The sequence below is a fragment of the Lagenorhynchus albirostris genome, chromosome 7 (genome assembly GCF_949774975.1).
Source record: "Lagenorhynchus albirostris chromosome 7, mLagAlb1.1, whole genome shotgun sequence".
Classification (NCBI taxonomy): domain Eukaryota; kingdom Metazoa; phylum Chordata; class Mammalia; order Artiodactyla; family Delphinidae; genus Lagenorhynchus; species Lagenorhynchus albirostris.
This window is the reverse complement of record NC_083101.1, coordinates 7,295,396-7,316,919: the sequence shown is the minus strand read 5'-3', so window position 1 is coordinate 7,316,919 and position 21,524 is coordinate 7,295,396. Positions and strand designations below refer to the sequence as shown.

The following is a 21,524-nucleotide window of genomic DNA, read 5'->3' as shown; positions in this document are numbered from 1 at the left end:
GTTTCCTGATGAGATAATGGGGATAATAATAGTATTTGCTTCATAAGTAAGTTGAAATATTCAGTAAGACAAAGCATTAAAGACTTACTTAGCACAGTGCCTTACATAACTGCTCAATAAATGTTGGCTAATCTTGTTATCAAACTCATTCTCAATAAATATTATTGTTTTTGACACCTTATAACAAAAAGACCATAATATAACTTAGTTTTGCAAATGAGAGTCTTAATTTCTAAAGAAATAGCTAACTTTTTTCTTTTAAGTAGTAAGTGTAAAAATTACTGTATTTTTCTAGGGCAGTGATCTATCTCCAGTGTTGTTTTGTAGCAGAATCTTTTTCTCCCCATTCCTCCCCGCCAAAAAAAAAAAAAAAAAAAAAGCCACTATATCAAGCATAAAAGGCAAAGAAGATCGGGACTTCCCTGGTGGCGCAGTGGTTGAGAATCCTCCTGCCACTGCAGGGGACACGGGTTCGAGCCCTGATCTGGAAAGACCCCATATGCCGCAGAGCAACTAAGCTCATGCACCACAGCTACTGAGCCTGCGCTCTAGTGCCTGTGTGCCTGAACTACTGAGCCCGCGTGCTGCAACTACTGAAGCCCACGCACCTAGAGTCCGTGCTCTGCAACAAGAGAAGCCACAGCAATGAAAAGCCCACTTTCCACAACTAGAGAAAGCCTATGTGCAGCAGCAAAGACCCAAAGCAGCCAAAAAAAAAAAAAAAAGGCGAAGAAGATCTATACTGACCAGGTCTTTTACCTGCTCCTCTGAGACAAGCTGATGCCCTAGAGCAGTGGTAATTTAGGAATTCATTTGAGTACTCATTTTAAAATGTAGATTTCCCATGCCCAACCTCTGAGAAAGAGTAGCTCTGGGTGATGACCAGGATTCTGCAACGTTGCTATGTTGTTTCCAGCTGATTTTGCTGTTTGGGCTGAGGACCAACTACATTTTGAGAAATACTCTTAGAACATTTTTTTGTTCTTTTTTAATAAATAAATAAATTTATTAAAAAAAAATCCTTGACATACAAGGGAACACCTGTAACACTGTTGGTAGAACGTAAATTTGAACAGCCACTATGGGAAATAGAATGGAGGTCCTCAGATACTAAAATTAGAACTACATGTGATGCAACAATCTCATTTCTGAGTATATATCCAAAGGAAATAAAATCACTGTCTTAAAGAGATATCTGGACTCCCACATTCATTGCAGCATTATTCACAATAGGCAAGATATGGAAACAAAGTTAAGTGTCCATCATCAGATTAAGAGATAAAGAGGATTTGGTATCTATACACAAAGGAATATTATTAAGCTGTGAGAAACATGAAATCCTGCCATTTGAGACAACACAGATGGAACTTGAGGGTGTTAGGAAAATTTAAAAATTCAGACAAAGAAAGACAAGTACTATATGATATCACTTACATATGGAATATAAAAAAGCCAAACTCGGGCTTCCCTGGTGGCGCAGTGGTTGAGAGTCCGCTTGCTGATGCAGGGTACACGGGTTCGTACCCCAGTGTGGGAAGATCCCACATGCTGTGTCGTACCCCGGTCTGGGAAGATCCCACATGCTGTGGAGCGGCTGGGCCCTTGAGCCATGACCGCTGAGCCTGCACGTCCGGAGCCTGTGCTCCGCGACGGGAGAGGCCACAACAGTGAGAGGCCTGCGTACCGCAAAAAAAAAAATAATAATAAAATAAAAAAGAATAATTTAGCTCAGGCATACAAAAGCCTTCAATTAATGATAAATTTCTTTCCATTAATTGTGATGTAATGTTAGCCCCATTATTAGCTATTTATTATATAATATGTATCTAATCTGTTTTGTGCAAACCAGAAGCTGTCCTTGGTAAAGTAAAAGCATATGCCATTTTAAAGCCCCTCCCCTTTATTTTTTGCTAACTCAGATTTATCAGACAAGTAAGTTAGATGATAATTATTCTCTTTACAAAAGTCATTCTTCCAAAATTTACTATAAATTTCTTTAAATAGTGAGCTTGCTTCTGTCTTTAATTTCTTAGGGCTTGGCTTATTCGTACCTTTTAATATAGATTATCAGTACAAAGAGATATATTTGTTTCATCAACTGGATCTAATCTCCTAATTTTTGAATAGTGAATGCTCTCGTTATCAGAAAGATGATTAGTGATTCCACAGTGCAGTTGTGGGAGTTGGTGATTATTGATTCAGCAGAATTGAAGTTGTTTTCTTAAAAGCATTAACCTTTAGGAAAGATTTATAATTTTTAGGTGTCTTTCATCCTCTTTTGATGGGAAAATCCTGAACATTTTTAAATAGGGCTAGTGCTTTGTGTTACTGTCTTAATGGGGAAAAGATTTTTCAATTTATCCTCGTAGTTAATATAACTTGCATTCTTGTTAACTGTCTAGTATATTTTATGAGGACCTTTTCATCGTCTCTCTGAAAATAGGCTTTCTAAGCAGTGTTAATTATTTCAGGTTACTATTCTAGGGCTTATTTAGGATCTCCCAAAATATAATCCCTATGTTTTTTATAATCCTTTCTTTTTTTTATGACTTTAAAAAAAAAAATTGGGGCTTCCCTGGTGGCGCAGTGGTTGAGAGTCCGCCTGCCGATGCAGGGGACATGGGTTTGTGCCCCGGTTCGGGAAGATCCCACGTGCCGCGCAGTGGCTGGGCCCGTGAGCCATGGCCGCTGAGCCTGCGCGTCCGGAGCCTGTGCTCCGCAACGGGAGAGGCCACAACAGTGAGAGGCCCGCGTACCGCAAAAAAAAAAAAAAAAAAAAAAATGTTATTTTTATTTATTTATTTATGGCTGTGTTGGGTCTTTGTTGCTGCACGTGGGCTTTCTCTAGTAGCGGCGAGCGCGGGCTACTCTTCATTGCGGGGCTTGGGCTTCTCATTACGATGGCTTCTCTTTGTTGTGGAGCATGGGCTCTAGGCGCGCAGGCTTCAGTAGTTGTGGCACGTAGGCTCAGTAGTTGTGGCTCACGGGCTCTAGAGTGCAGGCTCAGTAGTTATGGTGCACGGGCTTAGTTGCTCTGTGGCATGTGGGATCTTCCTGGCCTAGGGCTCGAACCCATGTCCCCTGCATTGGCAGGCGGATTCTTAACCACTGTGCCACCAGGGAATTCCCCATAATCCTTTCTTGAGAGAATTTCTTAATGATTACATTTTGAAATTTAATTCTAGATTAAAAAAAGAACCACAAAACATGTTTCCATGGATGAGGGAAGGAACTGGGGTTAGCACATGGTTGGGAGTATATTTGAAGAGCTCCCTGAGGGCAGGGACTATATCTCATGTGTGTGGGGGATATTTTTTTGGTATCAGTGTTAAATTTCTTGATTTCAATTGTTGTACTATGTATGAAGTTGTCCTTGCTTTTAGGAAAGATACACTGAAGTGTCTAGGGATAAAGGAATATGATATCTCTAATACAATTTTGTATAGTTTTGGAAAAATATGTGTGTGTACAGGTACACAAATAGCATTTTTGTGTTGTATATATAATATAGTTATACACACACACACAAAGAGGGAGAAAGAAAATAATAAAACAAATAATAATTGGTGAATCTGAGCAAAGGATATATGAAAATTCTTTGTAATGTCAGAAGCAGAAGTTGCTTCCATGGCTCCACAGCTAGAGAGAAGACAAAGCCTGTTCTGGGAGATGGATTCACCAGTTTACTCTGTTCCTACTTTTTTTTTTTTTTTTTTTTGCTTCCTCTTGCTGTGATGTACATTCTTTAAAGGACTCACTTTTGGAATCTTACTGGAATTAAGTTAATATAAATCTGAAGTAGATTCTGATAAGATGTATATGATAAGCCCTTGAACAGCCACTGTTTTTTCCATCACTCTATCCATATTCCCCAGAGATGCCACATTTCTCCAGAAATACGCCTGTTGTTGAATGATGAGTTGATGGTCTTGGAGGGCCTTCTGGGGAGGTGCGGTGTGGGGGGCAGCTTCGGCTCACTGCGGGGTGAAGGACACTGGTGGTGGAGGTACTGGGGATACTCATCGGTATGAGCTGTCCTGGAGGCCGCCATTTTGACACCAAGACCTGGCCCTGCTCCTCATGTGTGTTTTTTTAATCTCCTGTATTTAGCACTGCATGTGGTACCTAGTGGGAATTCATTAATGATTGAATGAACGTAGTGCCATTCATAATGACTGTTAGACTTTACTGGATTGAGAAAGTGCATCATGTCATGTATTTAGAAAATTTTCTGAAGGTGTTGGGAGTCCTGAAACAGATTAGTCTTTTTCTGGATTTTTGTTCCTTATTGGTCATTACGTTTTAATGAGAAGGGAGGAGATAGAAATACTAAATTGAGGCATCTTCTTAGCATAGAAGATATACTGTAATTCATTAATTACTGTGTTTCATTAATTCTAAAATATACATTTTTCTTTTTTCCGAAAGAGCAAGATTACCTCTGCTTTCTCTCATTTTTTAGGAGTAGTAGAGAACTGTGGACAATTTTGCTTGGAAGGTCAGCTCTGAGAGAACTGGTAAGTGGTGTGTTCTTGAATGGATTCTGTGGTTCTTTGTGTAGTTTACATGACCAAAAATGCCCTTCTCTTTGAAATAGGAAGTAAACACCTTTTATTATTCCTAAAATAGGCATTATGCATTCCCCACTTCTCTTTGCTGAAATGCAGTGTGTCTTATAGCCTAGCTGTTGAAGTTTTCGAAATCTCCACTTTTCTTTGTACCTCAGTGATTCCTTTTCTGAAAAGATACCAGTGCTACTTGACTGGCTGCTGAGAGTAGGGGTACAAACACCATTTTACTACCATAGGCTAACAGAGATTCTCAGGCCTTTTCTCTGTCTCATATTGACTTGCCTTTTCTTCCTTTTCTGTTTAGCTAGCTGCTTAGGTCACAGAGGCTGAGGTTTTTAGGACATTTCCAAGTATATAATCAATAAAGAACAGTTCTTCATGTGGATCCCTGAGTGTTCTGACTCTGTGAGGCTAAAGTGTTAAGATGACATATAATTATTACTAGTGTTGTTATTGTAATTAACATAATGAATGTTAACATCATTTTTAGAGCCTTAACATTTTTTGATATGTCTTCATCAGATAATTCCATGTCTGAGAATATATTTTAAAAGAAAGAAATTGTTTTGGGCACAAAGCTCTTTACCATAGTGTTATTCATATAAATAAAGAATTATAGCCAGCTTAAATGTATCTAACATTAGAAGAATGGTAAACAAATCATGATCTAGCCACTTGATAAAATATTATGCAACCACTAGAAAGGATGTTTATCAAGATTTTCATAATAAGGTTAAATCATTATGTTAGAATGTTAAGCAAAGAAAAGCAGGCTACAGAATTCTATATCCAAAATTATTTCAACTGTGGGGAAAAATGCATATTAAAAAGACTCAAAGGAATATGTTATCCTCAGTGTGATCCTGGAATCTGATTAAAATTGCATTTGTATAATTTCCTTCTTCTTTTCCAGAATCAGATTGAGGCAGAGCTGAATAAACATTGGCAGCGGCTGTTAGAAGGGCTTTCTTACTATAAACCTCCCAGGTATGGCTATTCTGTGGGTCTCATTTGAGTAATTCCCCTGAGGAGCCTGACATAGATGAAACCACCCTCATGTAGGATTCTGTGATATTACTGGGTTAGTTAGATCAGAGGGTATATAATTTGGCTAACCAGGGAAAAAGAGTAGGGGACATTTTTTTCTCTCTGTTGAAGAAAAGGAAATTCCTTCTGGAAATACAGTATTGTTGAAACCGTTGTATAACCCTAGTATCCAGGGATGAGGATTTATTAAATACTCAATTAAGATTCCTAATACTTATTTCAGTCCATCATGTTTGTGTGACAGACCGTCAGCACCAAATGCTAGGATATAGCAGTGAACAATGCTGACACAAAATAGCAGCTGACATTCATGTATTTTTTGCTATGTACCAGTTACTGCTGTAAGCAGTAGACTTACGGTAAGTTATTTAATCCTCACAACAGCCCTTTGAGATAGGTACTATTTTTGTTCTTTTTTTTTTTTTTTTTGCGGTACGCGGGCCTCTCACTGTTGTGGCCTCTCCCGTTGGGGAGCACAGGCTCCGGACACACAGGCTCAGCGGCCATGGCTCACGGGCCCAGCCGCTCTGCGGCATGTGGGATCTTCCCGGACCGGGGCACGAATCCGTGTCCCCTGCATCGGCAGGTGGACTCTCAACCACTGCGCCACTAGGGAAGCCCTATTTTTGTTCTTTGTTTGAATATATAGATTTTTTTTGGTCGGCAGTGGAAAAGAACAATAATAAAATAGAAAGTGGTTAAAAAAGAAGACTCTTTTATCTTAATTCCTAGTCCAGCTCTCATTCTATTATGCATCATAGTTCTCAAGCTGCCCTCATTTCCCTTCTACTTCTGAACACCTGTTGATTTTATTACATCTTCGCCTTCCATCTTCATTCTCTTAGGTTAGTGAAGAACTTTCTTTTTTTGATCATCTGTTAACCCTTCCCCCATAATTATTTTGAAGTAACTCCCAGGCATCATGTTGTTTTATCTGTAAATACTTTACTATGTATCCAGAATATATGGACTTGAAAAAAGAAGATAAGCACTATGTTATCACATGTAGGTATTTTTATTATTATTGTTTCCATTTTACAGATGGGGAAACTGAGGCACAAAGAGGTTAAGTAACTTGCCCAAGGTCACACAGCTAGTAAGTGGTAGAACCAGGATTCGAACCTGGCAGTCTTACTCCAGTGTCTGTGTTCTTAATCATCATTCTGTGTTGCCTCTTTCAGACCTTATTGTTTAACTTTATACTGGCCTTTGTGTTGTGGATTTTCTGTGAAATGTGAGAGTCTCTCTAAAAAAAAAGAAAAAATCCAACAACAATATGCTTTAGTTCACAGAATGGGCATTTGTGGTATGAATTTCTTTTTTTAAAGACAAAAGTTCCTTTTGTAGTAGCATGGGATTTTAAAGTCTGACAGACTTTTTTTTTTTTAAACTGCAGGCTTAATTTGAATTTAACACAGATTTTTAAACATTTTCAACTTTTTTTTTAATGTTCTCTTTCTGTTCCAGGATTCAGCCCAGGGTATCATATTGCATTTAGTTGTCATGTCTCCTTAGCTGTTAGCTGTGACAGTATCTCAGTCTTTCCTTGGTTTTCATGACCTTGAATAGTTTTGAGGAAGACTGGTCAAGTATTTTGTAGTAGAATACCGTCAATTTGGAAGTCTGATTTTTTTTTTTTTTCATTATTAGATTGAGGTTGTGGGTTGTGGGTACTTCACACTGAGGTGAAGTACCATTCTTATCACATCATGGCAGAGGATACATGTTATCCACATGAAGTCACTGGTGATGTTAACCTTGCTCACTTGGGTAAGGTAGCATTTGCCAAGTATCTCTTCTGTAAAGTCACTCTTTTCTCTTTCCCTACTCTATTTTTCGGAAGTGAGTCACTCAGTATAGCCCGCTTTCAGTGTGTGGGTGTAGTGAAATTAAACTACCTCCTGAAGGGGGTAGCATATATGTGTGTTACTGGAACTCCTTCTGTAAGGAAGATTTTTCCCTTCTTCCCCATTTATTTATATATATATTTATTCATTCATTTATTTAAATCATTATGGACTCATGTATATTTCATACTTTGTTTTTACTTTGTTCCAGCTTTGGCCATTGGGCATTGTTTGAGGTTTTGACATGTCCCCATGCTTTTGTTTTCTGAGTATATTCTTACTTTCTGGCATTACAAGATGCTCCAAGCTCATCTGGTATTTTCCCCACCCCAGCTCTAGAATCAGCCATTTCTCCAAGGAGTCCCGATACCTTTTGTTAGAGAATGGTATTAGAAATAAAGATCTGGGTGCTGGGTGTGCGCGCTGCTACTGGAATGTCATAGCTTCTAGGCCTTCTGAGTGTACATAGACAATATATATACGTATACTAACAGACCTGGTTTTAAATTTCACCTCAACTTTTTATTAGCTGTGGGATTTTTGGTAAGTTATTTATTCTTTCTAAGTGTTGGTAATTCCATTTGTAAAATGGGGATAGTAATGTTTACCTTCCAGGCTAGTTATAAGGATCAAAAATAATTAATGTAACTAAGTAAATCTACAAATAATATAGTTATAACTATAGTTTGTAACAGAGATATACTGTATTTATTACTTAGACATAGTTTTGTGTTATAAAGTCTGTAGAGATGAACTTGTGTGTGTGTGTGTGTCTGTGCGCGCGCATGTATGTGTATTTTATAGGCACCTAAAAGGCAGAAAAAGGTCTGTGGTAAAAATATCTTTAATATTTTTGTTTTAAACCCCTAGAGGGTCATTGAGAATGAGGAAATGATTCACTGTTCTTTTCATAGTCCAAATTCAGCTGAAAAAGTGAAAGCTAATAAAGATGTAGCTTCACCACTGAAGGAACTGGGTTTAAGAATCAGCAAGTTTTTGGTGAGTAAAAATTAGCACTGGCTGTTTATTACCTGCAGGGTGGATATGTGTGGTTTTGTTGTTAGTGAAAATTCAGTTTATTTCAGTTTTAGAGATTAAACTGAGCATATTATATTTCAGAAATGCCCAAGTTGCAACTCTTCTTGCTAAAAGCCACAAGTCAAGTTGCCTGACCCTGTTTACTGCATATCATAGAGTTTTCTTCAGCATACTTGGGGTGTTCTTTAAATCGCCTAGATTGTATTTAATTATGTAGTTGTTTCCTTTTCATTTTGGAAACCCAGATCATGCCTGCTGCTATATTAATGTTCTTGGTGAATAAGCACAGTTGTTTCTGACATGTAAGTTTAACTGGCATGTAAATTACATGTCAGTGGCTGCTCCTTTTTTCTCCTATTTGGGTTAAAATTATGTTGTGTGAAATCTTTTAAAATAATTTTTGTTTATTCAAGTTCCGTGTTCATTCTAGAGAACAAATCTTTAGATTGCTTTGCGTGCTCTTTGTGGTTTCTGACCTGAGGTGGCTGTTCCTCCCTTGTAACCTCTGTTTTCAGGGTCTTGATGAAGAACAGAGTGTGCAGTTACTCCAGTGCTACCTTCAAGAGGATTACAGAGGTACTCGGGACTCACTAAAGGTTTGTAGTTATGTCCAGCTCCCTTCTCCTACCTTTATCCTTTTCCTGGTTGGTTTTAGATAATTCAGGATTTTGGTGCCAGTTCTCTGCAACAGAGATAGGTGATCAGATACAGCCATTCTCAGGAAAGACTTTGTAAAGCCTTTAAAAAACATATGCTTAAGTCGAGGTCTGTCCTCAGACTTGGAGGGGCCGAGAGGTCAAAGACTGACATGTTAATCATAGAATCGCAGGATGTCAGAACTGAAAAGGACCTGAGACAACATCTAGCCTTTCCAGCCCCTGATTTTATATATGAGGAACTTGAGGCCAGAGGAGAGGGGCAGGGATTTGAGCACAGACTTGGATACACTTAGGTAAAAAAATGTATCCAGAAATGAACGGGCAATTATAATCTTGAAGGGTAAGGTAAAGATGTTTACCTTTTTCTTTGTTAATTGATTTTGCTAATAAGATGGCTCTTTGTTCTTTTTTCTTTCAGACGGTACTGCAAGATGAGAGGCAGAGCCAGGCCTTAATCCTGAAGGTCAGTGCTAGTCACCATTTCCATTCTTTGATGTAAAATTGGGCAACAGATTCTTGACCATGTTCTGAGCATTGCTGGCTTTTTTAAATGCAGTAGGATTAATTTGAAGTTTTAAATTTCTTTATCTTTCTTTCTTTATCTCCCCCCACCCCCAAAGTTGTATTTTTGTTTTATGATTTTCTTTGCTGTGCAAAAGCTTGTAAGTTTGATTAGGTCCCATTTGTTTATTTTTGCTTTTATTTCTATTGCCTTGGGAGACTGACCTAAGAAAACATGCTATGATTTATGTCAGAGAATGTTTTGCCTTTGTTCTCTTCTAGGAGTTTTATAGTATCATGTTTTATATTCAAGTCTTTAAGGCATTTTGATTTTATTTTTGTGTATGGTGTGAGGAAGTGTTGTATCTTTGACCTTGATTTACATGTGGCTGTTCAGCTTTCCCAGCACTACTTACTGAAGAGACTATCTTTTTTTCATTGTGTATTCTTGCCTCCTTTTTCAAAGATTAATTGACTGTAGGTGTGTGGGTTTATTTCTGGGCTCTCTATTCTGTTCCATTGATCCATATGTCTGTTTCTTTTTTTTTGACCGCACCATATGGCATGCGGAACTTCCCTGACCGGGGGTCGAACCCGCGCCCCCTGCAAGTGTGGAGTCTTAACCACTGGATCATCAGGGAAGTCCCCATATGTCTATTTTTGTGCTAATACTACGCTGTTTTGATTACTGTAGCTTTGTAGTATTGTCTGAAGTCTGGGAGGGTTATGCCTCCAGCTTTGTTTTTTTTCCTCAGGATTGCTTTGGCAGTTCTGGGTCTTTTATGGTTCCATATAAATTTTAGGATTATTTGTTCTAGTTCTGTGAAAAATGTCATGGGTAATTTGATAGGGATCGCATTAAATCTGTAGATTGCTTTGGGTAGTCTGGCTATTTTAACAATATTAATTCTTCCAGTTCAAGAGCGTGGGATATCTTTCCATTTCTTTGAATCATCTTCAATTTCCTTTATCAGTATTTTACATTTTATAGTTCTCAGCATATAAGTTTTTCACCTCTTTGGTCAGGTTTGTTCCTAAGTTTTTTATTTTTGTTTTTTTTGGTGTGATTTTCTTTTTTTTTCCTTTCTAAAACATTTTTATTTTATTTTGGAGTATAGTTGACTTACAATGTTGTGTTAGTTTCAGGTGTACAGCAAAGTGATTCAGTTTTACGTATACATGTATCCATTCTTTTTCAGATTCTTTTCCCATATAGGTTTTTACAGAATATTGAATAGAATTCCTTGTGCTATACAGTAGGTCGTTGTTGATTATCTAGATGTGATTTTAAAAGGGATTATTTTTTACTTTCCCTTTATGATATTTTATTGTTATTGTAAAGAAACACAGCAGATTTCTGTATGTTAATCTTGTATCCTGCTACCTTGCTGAATTTGTTTATCAGTTCTAGTAGTTTTTGTGTGGAATCTTTAGGGTTTTCTATGTTATCTGCATGTGATGGCAATTTCACCTCTTTTCTTCCAATTTGGATACCTTTTCTTTTTCTTCCCTGATTGCTGTGGCTAGGACTTCTAATACTGTGTTGAATAGAACTGGTGAGAGTGGGCATAGGATCTCATTTTAACATGGAATTTGACCATGACTTCTGAAGTAGTTTCCTATTTGGTATTTAGTGAGAACTGGGTACATCAGTTACAAGCAATTAGGACATATACTAATGGTATTTTTATATTTGCTTTCATGTATTTGGCCTGTCAGTTTATTTATTTATTTTAAAATATTTATTTATTTATTGGCTGCCTTGGGTCTTTTTTTCTTAAAAATAAGTTCATTTATTTATTTTTGGCTGAGTTGGATCTTTGTTGCTTCACGCAGGCTTTCTCTAGTTGCAGCGAGTGGGGGCTACTCTTCATTGCTGTGCGTGGGCTTCTCATTACAGCGGCCTCTCATTGTGGAGCATGGGCTCTAGAGCGCAGGCTCAGTAGTTGTGGCGCACGGGCTTAGTTGCTCCGCAGCATGTGGAATCTTCCAGGACCAGGGTTTGAACCTGTGTCCCCTGCATTGGCAGGTGGATCCTTAACCGCTGCGCCACCAGGGAAGCCCTGCATTGGGTCTTAGTTGCAGCACATGGGCTCTCTAGTGGCTTGTGGGCTTCAGAGCGTGTGGGCTCTGTAATTGCAGCGTGTGGGTTTAGTTGCCCCGTGGCATGTGGGGTCTTAGTTCCCTGACCAGGGATCAAACTGGCATCCCCTACATTGCAAGACGGATTCTTAACCACTGGACCACCAGGGAAGTCCCTGGCCTGTCAGTTTATAGTCAGTTTATTACTTGAATGCCCAACTGAGAAGTCATGCTAGAAAACTTGTTTATATTTTTAAATAATTCCTTTTATCTTGTATAACTTTACTTGTATCCTAGTTCATGAAGGTCTTTTGCTTTCTTTTGGCCTAACACTGTTTCCATTTCTGTGATTGTTTATACAGATCTAATTTTTCCATTCACATCTTTTTTTTTTTAATTAATTAATTTATTTTTGTCTGCATTAGGTCTTCATTGTTGTGCGTGGGCTTTCTCTAGCTGCGGCGAGCAGGGGCTACTCTGTTGCAGTGCGCGGGCTTCTCATTGCAGTGGCTTCTCTTTGTTGCGGAGCACGGGCTCTCTGCATGTGGGCTTCACTAGTTGTGGCGTGCGGGCTTCAGTAGTTTGGGCTCACGGGCTCTAGAGTGCAGGCTCAGTAGTTGTAGCACACCGGCTTAGTTGCTCTGCAGCATGTGGGATCTTCCCAGACCAGGGCCCGAACCCGTGTCCCCGGCATTGGCAGGTGGATTCTTAACCACTGCGCCACCAGGGAAGTCCCCCATTCACATCTTTAAGTGATTTTTTAATCAATAAATTTAAAATTGAATATCTTCCATGCAAAGGTGAGTAACTGATTTTGAATCTTTGGGTTCTTCCCAGATTGCAGATTATTACTATGAAGAAAGAACGTATATTCTTCGTTGTGTCTTACACCTTCTCACTTATTTCCAAGATGAAAGACACCCCTATAGGGTAAGCCCATTTAGTCCTCTTGTTTCTCTTTACCCTGTAAAATTCAGTCCTTTTTATAATTTATTCATATTTCTGTTCATTTGAATATTTACCTTTTACTCAACATATAAGTTAACTGTTTTGGATTTTTTTTTGAGGTTGAATATGCAGACTGTGTTGATAAATTGGAAAAGGAACTAGTTACAAAATATAGACAGCAATTTGAAGAGCTTTATAAAACTGAAGCACCAACATGGGAGACACATGGAAACCTCATGGTATGTGGTTATTGGGCCCTCCTGTAACGCTCAGGAGAATTGTATATCTGCTCATAGAGCTCTAGGTGAAATTATTTATTCACCTATGAACTTAAAACATTTATAAATTGTCATTCTTTAGAATAGTTTAAACATGTGATATGAATCAAAACATTGACTTTAACTAATGGTATTTAATTTGGACCTTCCCCTTGACTTTGTCTCTCCAGTTAATTTACTTTTTTTCTTACCTGAAATATTCTCTTAGTGGTTAATGAAACTCTAAACCCAAGATTTCATCTTCTTTATTATCATTACCTATTAAGTCTCTGACACTAGTCTAATTGTTTTATCCTAAATCTTAAACCAATGTGCATTTATAGATTAGAACATGACCTTTTTTGTTTTGAAATTATTATGTTTATTAAAACAATTCAACCAAAATACAGACAGTAGCTCTTTAAAATACTTAATAGAAGAAAGGAGCTCACTTGTAATAGCAACAAAAGCATAAATTTCTCAGGAATAAGCTTACTATAATCCAAAATCTAAGTGAAGGGAACTTTAAAATGCTAAAGGGATATAAACAGTCATAATCAAATGGAAAGACATGGTGCCTTCTTGAAAATAAAGACTCAGCACCAAGTGTCAGTCCTTCTTATTTTAATCTATAAATTTACTGTGATCCTAGAAAAAATACTAACAAGTATTTGCTTTGCCTTTTATTTTGGAACTAGACAAGCTGGTTCTAAAATTGATTTGAAAAATAAATAAGAATAGCCAGGAGGTTTTTCAGAAAGGAAGATAAGCTTTATTAGATAGTAAGACTAAAATAATTTAAAGCATGGCATTGGTACATGAATAAATAGACTGATGAATAGCACATAGTAGAAAGTCTAGTGTAGACCAAATGCTGATAGGGAATTAGTGTATGATAAAGGTGGCATTTTAAATTAATGGGGAAATGTTGGGTTTTTCAATAAATGGTGTTGGAACTACTGGGTAGCCATCTGGAGAAAAATCAAACTGTATCTCTATCTCATTCCTTCTACCAGAAGAAAATCAGAGAGATATCAATGATTTAAATTTTTAAAATTCAACTATAAAAATACTAGAAGACACATGGGAGGTAGTTTTGTTTTTATTTTTTTGGATTGGAGAAGACTTTTTAAAGTAAAACACAGGACTTCCCTGGCGGTCCAGTGGTTAAGACTCCGTGCTTCCACTGCACGGGGCACGGGTTCCATCCCTGGTCGGGGAACTAAGATCCCTGGTCAGAGCACTAAGTGCCATGTGGCCAAAATAGATAAATAAATAAAAATAAAGTAAAACTCAGAAGCCATAAAAGAAAAAAGAAAAGATAAACCCGGCAACATCAAATCAAAAACTTTTACAAGGCAAAAAAACAAAAATAGTGCTATAAGCAAAGTCAAAAGACAAACTCATAGCCTAAAGGGTTCTTGAAATAGAAAGAACACCTGTAAGTCAATAAGCAAAACCGAACAGAAAAACAGGCAAATGAAATACATATTTACATGACAAAACTCACATCCAAGGGATGGGATAATGGGCACTCATACTTTGCTGTTTGAATTTGTATACTTTTTAATGGAAAACATTATGACAATATCTAAAAATTGAAAAGCACATATTTCTTGACCTAGTAGTTCCACTTTAAGAGTTTATCCTATAGATACATTCACACTTACATGAAATGACTGTGTAAATGACAAATCTGTAGCATCCCTCAGCTTTATTCAGATATAATTTACATCCAGTAAAATTCATTCATTTTAAGTGTACAGTTTGAATTTGGCAGTTGTATATAGTTATATGCAGTAACCACCTGCATGATCAGTATATAGATAGAACATTTCTGTCTATCCAGTAAGTTTGCAGTTAGTCTGTGACCCCTGGCCCCCAGCAACTACTAGTCGGAATGAATGAATGTGTGTGGTATATTATTGGAAGGAAAGATAAAAACGTCTAACAGTGGTTGCCTCTGGGGATAGATTTGGATGACTGGGCAATAGGAATTGTAGGGAGGGATACTTTTTTTTAATCTTATTTTTATACATGTTTTACCTAATAAAAATAACGTGAAGAATTTAAATGTGTTTTAAAATCTGACTTTATTTCTCTCCCATTTTTCTTCATTGGTTGTGCAGACTGAGCGCCAGGTGTCTCGCTGGTTTGTTCAGTGCCTTCGGGAGCAATCCATGCTGCTAGAAATTATTTTCCTTTATCATGCATACTTTGAGATGGCACCTACTGACCTATTGGTATTAACCAAGATGTTTAAAGAGCAAGGATTTGGTAGTAGGCAGACTAACAGGCACCTGGTAGATGAGACCATGGATCCTTTTGTGGATCGGATTGGGTAAGTCTGAATTGAGGTCTCAGAACTTGTACAATGTTTAGAGTTTAGAGCATTGATATTAAGGTGGTCCTGTGAATGGGTGAAGGGGGGGGCTAGGTATACTTTTCACTTAATGGGTGGGGAAATAGATGGGCGTACTACCATGTTCTAGGTCATTCAGGGAGTGAAGACTTGGATTGAGAGGGATATCTTCTCAAAATAAGTATCACATTCTATTCTTTTACTTACTGTTTTCATCTAATAGTTCATCCTTTCATTCTACAAAAAATTCGTTGAGCAACTGTTGTAGACCAGGCACTGTGCAAATGCCAAGAAGACAGTGATAAATAGGGGAGATGTATTCCCTGCCCTCTTTGACGTCATAGTCTATGTACTTTGAATTTTATGGAAATGGGTATATCCACATTTTGAGGCCTGTTTCCTCTGTGAACAAAAGTACACACTTGACAGACTTCCCTCGTGGCACAGTGGTTAAGAATCCACCTGCCAATAGAGGGGACACGGGTTCGAGCCGTGCTCCAGGAAGATCCCACATGCCATGGAGCAACTAAATCCATGCACCACAACTACTGAGCCTGCACGCCACAACTACTGAAGCCCACGCGCCTAGAGCCTGTGCTCTGCAATAAGAGAAGCCACCGCAATGAGAAGCCTGTGCACCACAACGAAGAGTAGCCCCCGCTTGCTGCAACTAGAGAAAGCCCGTGAGCAGCAACGAAGACCCAACACAGCCAAAAATAAATAAATAAAATATTAAAAAAAAATACACACTTGACCATTGAGACATTTGATCTGGCCTAGATGTAATTGGTGGCTGTAGAAACCTTCAGTACTAGATCTGTGCTTTGATAGGCAGAAGCCACATGAGCCTACCAAGCATTTAAAATATGGCTGGTGGACTTCCCTGATGGTCCAGAGGTTAAGATTTTGAGCTTCCACTTCAGAGGGTGTGGGTTCGATCTCTGGTCGGGGAACTAAGATCCCACATGCTGCGCGATGCGGCCAAAATAAATAATAAATAAAAACTAAAAAATAAAATACGACTGGTCATGGGAATTCCCTGGTGGTCCAGTGGTTAGGACTCTGCGCTTTCACTGCTGAGAGCCTGGGTTCAATCCCTGGTTGGGGAACTAAGATTCCACAGCTGAGTGGTGCAGCCAAAAAAATAAAATATGGCTGGTCAAATTGAGATGTGCTGGAATTGTAAAATACATATTGGATTTAGAAGTACATTTAGAAGTACATTCTTTTTCATACTAAGATATGAAAAAAGAATGTAAAATAACTCAACCTTTTTGACACTAAAGTGTCTTACATTTCACCTTAGTCTCCATTGAGGTTCTGAGTAGCATGTATGACACCATGATATTTTTCTTTCCAGCTACTTCAGTGCCCTTATCCTGGTGGAAGGCATGGATATTGAATCCTTGCATAAGTGTGCTTTGGATGACAGAAGAGAACTGCACCAGTTTGCCCAGGACGGGCTTATTTGTCAGGTGAACTTGGAACAGCTTCTTAATTTTTTCAGATGGTTTGTAGTTAGTAGTAAGTTTTTAACCACTCAACTATACTGCCACATACAATTTTCCTTATTGTGGAATTTGTGGTTCTACATTGTTAAGAAGTTAATTGGATCTGGAAGAAGTCTCAGATTTGTTAGTTATTTTCACAGAGGTGAGAGTTGAATCTGTGAGAACAAGTAGAGTGACTCAGGGAGATGATATAATGACAAAAGAGGCCCAAGGACAGAACCTTGGCTGTTGTCTGCATTCATGTAGCCTGTGAAAGAAGAGGAAAGGGGAAGAACATGAGATGGGATGGTCAGAAAGATAGAAAAAGAGGAGAGATCTGAGAAAGTTCTAGAAGGATCAGGGAAATTTTCTAAGGAGTCTCTATTTGAACATGTATGTTATAATCTTAATACTACTTAAAGTCAAGAGAGAAAACTGTGGGTAAAGGGAAGAGTAATTGAGGGGTCTAGTAATGAAGTGGCTGTGGCTTGGGAAGAGTAAAATGTCAGAATGGGAGAGAGGGGCCACTGAGGATGAATGGAAGACTTATTAAGCATGGTGAAGGATCCTCTGGAAGGGTCTTGACCCTTTCTGTTAAGTGACACAGGCATTGTTTTCTCTTTTCATTAGGATATGGACCGTTTGATGTTGACCTTCGGGGACATTCCACATCACACCCCAGTGCTTTTGGCTTGGGCTCTCCTCCGTCACACCCTGAATCCAGAAGAGACAAGCAGTGTTGTCCGGAAGATAGGTGGCACAGCCATCCAGCTGAACGTATTTCAGTATTTGACCCGACTACTCCGCTCACTGGCCAGTGGGGGAAATGATGTGAGGCTCGGGCTATTGGTGTTTGAGCATGAGAGTGGGCAAAGAGCGAGGCAGAAGCTCATTAATGAGTCATGATAATAATAATAGTAATTGTCAAGGACATGGATAATGAAAATAGTTTTGTAACTAACCTTTACAGAGCATTTACTGTGACAGACGTGCTTGGCACTTTCTGTACAATATCTTGTTCCATCCTTAAAATACTGTGCACTAGGGCTTATCATCCTATTTTACACATTAGGAAATTGAGACTGAGGGAGATGGAATTTGCCCACAGAAACAAATTGGCAGTAAATGGTGGATACAGTTTGAACTATGTCTGACTCTTTGCCAGTATGTTATGCTGTGCCACTTAGTATCTCTTAGAAGATAGCTTTGGTCATAATGACTGGAGAAATCTTTTTGGGGAGCTTATTCATTCAACTGTACAGGATGAATTAGAAATTCTCTTGAGTCTTGTGTGTTGGGACTTAATTTGAGTGACACAGTTTAATCAGCTTGTTTTGACATGATAAAGGAAACCTCAGCCAACTTGTTGGCACTGGTTGATTTATCTCGGTGACAGTTCAGGCAGCTGCATCATTCATACCAGCACATAGAGACTCTATCCTTTTTGTAGGCTGGAGGTGGTTTTCTTCCCCACAAAAACTTTGATCAGTTTGAAAATGGTTCCTTTTTGATGTTATTCTTGACTATGTTGTAATATTTATGGTTCCTGCTTTCTCTTTTCTCCCTTTGTCTTCCTGATCTTGGGACTAAATTAGGAATTGTGAAGCCTCAGGTTCTCTTCCCATTTGTTTACAGAGACTATATTAATATGATGGGATTGTGCTGAGTCTAGAAAAGAGTGGTGTTACTCAGAATTACCCACTGGCTCCTTTGTCATTACAGTGTACCACTAGCACCGCGTGCATGTGTGTCTATGGACTCCTTTCTTTTGTTCTGACCTCGCTGGAGCTGCACACACTGGGCAATCAGCAGGTCAGTGTCTGGCTTTCATGAGACTGTCTACACTGCCCCACTTTGCAATCATCTTCCTAAGATACCCCTTTGAAGCTGATATAACACAGACCCATTTACTTCAAGTATGATTTGTTTATTGTTGTTTTCCACTTATCATATTATAAAAATGATGCATATTAATGATTAAAAAATTAGAAAGTGCTGATTAAAAGAAAAAACTATAATCCCACCTTGCAGGATAACATATGTTAACATTTTGATGTGTTCCCTTCCAAATATAAAAATACAGTAATTCTCTAGAAATGGAATCACAATGTATATACTGTTTTGTAACCTATTTTTTTTACTCTGTAGTGCACCTGTCCCAAACAGCTGTGGATGCTAATTAATATTCTTGTGCAATATTTTTTTAAAATGAAATATTTCAAAGTTATTCCAAAGGAGACAAAAATTGTCTAATGATCCCATCACCAGCTTCCAAATTATCAATGCACAGCTGATCTTATTCATTTCTGCCCCTTTCCTCCTTGGTTATTTTGAAGCAAATCCCAGACATCATTTAGTAAATATGAATATTTTAGTAAAATTTCACAACCATTATCATATCTAAAAAAAAAATCTTCAAATAATCAAGGCAGGGTTCAAATTTCTAATTATAAATGTCATAAGTTTATCATAAGTTTGTATCAGGATCTAAATAAATAAGATATGTACATTATTGGTTGATAAGTCTGTCAAATTTCTTTTAGTCTATAGTTGTGCTGTCCACTATGGTAATCACAAGACACATCATTGTCTAGATCCATTAGTTCCTTAGGCGTTACGAAATGGCACTATTCTGACTCTATCTCTCCTCTTTTGTTTACTGGTTGGAACATTGCTATAGAAAAGAAATTTGTTTCACCATATATACAAATATCAAATCATTATCTTGTGCACCTGAAACTAATATAATGTTATCTTTTAATTATTTCTCAATTAAAAAAAAGAAATTCTCTCTTGTTAACTATTTGATACTCTGGTATAGAGTACTATACATGCTTCTTTTCCTATATTTACCACTTTTCCCTAGCATCCTTAGTAGCATCCCAAGTTGGCTACTGAGGTTTATTTTTTACATGGCATTGTGAACTCATGGATTTAAACATATTAGCTGTGTTTTAATTCATTGCAGTCATTATTCTTTTCTCATTTTTTTTTTTGTTTGTTGTTTTTCTACAGTTAGTATTCTTAGGCTCAGGTTGCCCCATCTTTGGCCAGTAAGAGCTTTTTCAGATTAGCTTCTGAATCTGTTTGACATTTCTCTTACACATTTTGATAGCTCTGTTGCTTTCTGATATGACAAAATCTTGCAGGATTATCTTAGAAGATTCTTGCCCCAGACTTGGAATCTGCCATTTCTCCAAGGAGCCCTGGTTCCTTTCAGTGGGAAATGATATTTGAGGAGTTCTTTATAACTAAGTCATTTTATTCATTTACGATGAGTGACTTATTTTGGAAATTGAAGAAATTGATTAAGTTGATGAAAATGAATATTTCTTATCATTGGAGAGAAAAGAAATTGGTGTTAATTGAAAGACTCAATTTCCAAAGCTCTAGGAGCATAGAACAAGCTTTGTGTCCTTTGCCAAAATTCTGGTCACATTTGGACCCTACTATATGCCTGGAGGATTGGTGTTAACATTTTGGGGTTACAGGTGTCCTAGTACTTGGAATTTTTTCAATAAATCATTTCATAAGCCTTCACTAGATTCCCAGTGTGTGCCAAACTCTGTGCCAGGTGCTGGGGATGAAAAATTTAAAAAGGCGTTATTTTTGACCTCTAGGAGCATAGTTTAGCTGAATCTAGTAGTACCTCACATTTACATGGCGTTTTAAACTTTACAGTTCATTTTCTCGTACATTATCTCATTTAATCCTTATGACAACACTGTGAAGCAGATAATAGTTTCACCATTTTAGAATTTGAAGTTCAGAAAGGTTAATTTGCCTAACATCATACAACAGATTAAGATTACATCCCTTACTTTTTTTTTTTTTTTTTTTTTTATGCGGTACACGGGCCTCTCACCGCTGCGGCCTCTCTCGTTGCGGAGCACAGGCTCCAGACGCGCAGGCTCAGCGGCCATGGCTCACGGGCCCAGCCGCTCTGCGGCATGTGGGATCCTCCCAGACCGGGGCACGAACCCGTGTCCCCTGCATCGGCAGCCTGACTCTCAACCACTGCGCCACCAGGGAAGCCCCATCTCTTACTTTTTAATCCCAGAATTCTTTCTGACATACTATATGAAGGTATTATTCATGTTTTTATTTTAACAGTTAAAAAAAGATGGACTGGTTCAACTAGGGAAAATAAGCATTTTCTTTTTCCCTCCCCAACAGGATGTAATCGACACAGCATGTGAAGTCCTGGCAGACCCTTCTCTTCCAGAACTGTTCTGGGGAACAGTAAGTATGTCAGAGGGAGCCATGCTACGGTATTCTCTGTAGCAGAAGAATTTATTAAACACTTACTTTGCGATAGGTCTTATACTAAGCTTTTAAGTCTATTTTCTCATATAATCTATACAAAAATCTATGGATTGGGTAGAATTATTATCATTACCATTTTGCGTGTGAGGAAATGTGATGCTCGGAGGTGTGAAGTGATTTGCCCAAGCTAGTCACAGCTAGACAGTCAGGATCAAGATCTAGTTCTGTCTGACTTGAGTCCCTAGTCCAGATTATTAACCAGTGTGTTCTCTCTCCTACCCATCAAGTCTTTTTTTACATTGAGAGACTCAGGCAACAGTAGTGCTATTAACTCCTGAACGTACCACTGGGCGATTGTAATTGTGTCTTAAGAGATTTCAGAATATTGTAACAGGTTTAGAGTAAGAATATGGCTTTGGAGAGAACAGTTTCTCGCCAGTACTTAGTCTTACCATT

The 21,524-nt window shown here is 38.1% G+C and overlaps 1 protein-coding gene across 3 annotated transcripts in view; it reads left to right on the top strand.

Moving 5' to 3' along the window:
- The window catches only part of NUP188 (nucleoporin 188), a 43,647-nt gene that overhangs the window by 1,563 nt on the left and 20,560 nt on the right, over positions 1-21,524 (top strand). For 2 of the 3 annotated variants that reach the window (XM_060154129.1, XM_060154127.1), the window contains exons 2-13: positions 4,463-4,517; positions 5,485-5,558; positions 8,380-8,464; positions 9,019-9,099; positions 9,581-9,625; positions 12,583-12,675; positions 12,813-12,932; positions 15,080-15,291; positions 16,673-16,787; positions 17,433-17,633; positions 18,525-18,614; positions 20,979-21,044. In XM_060154129.1, the coding sequence (XP_060010112.1) occupies positions 4,463-4,517; positions 5,485-5,558; positions 8,380-8,464; positions 9,019-9,099; positions 9,581-9,625; positions 12,583-12,675; positions 12,813-12,932; positions 15,080-15,291; positions 16,673-16,787; positions 17,433-17,633; positions 18,525-18,614; positions 20,979-21,044 (1,237 nt within the window). Of the gene's footprint in view, positions 1-4,462; positions 4,518-5,484; positions 5,559-8,379; positions 8,465-9,018; positions 9,100-9,580; positions 9,626-12,582; positions 12,676-12,812; positions 12,933-15,079; positions 15,292-15,535; positions 15,996-16,672; positions 16,788-17,432; positions 17,634-18,524; positions 18,615-20,978; positions 21,045-21,524 lie in introns of those variants that run through there. The other variant, XM_060154130.1, reaches the window with a different exon arrangement.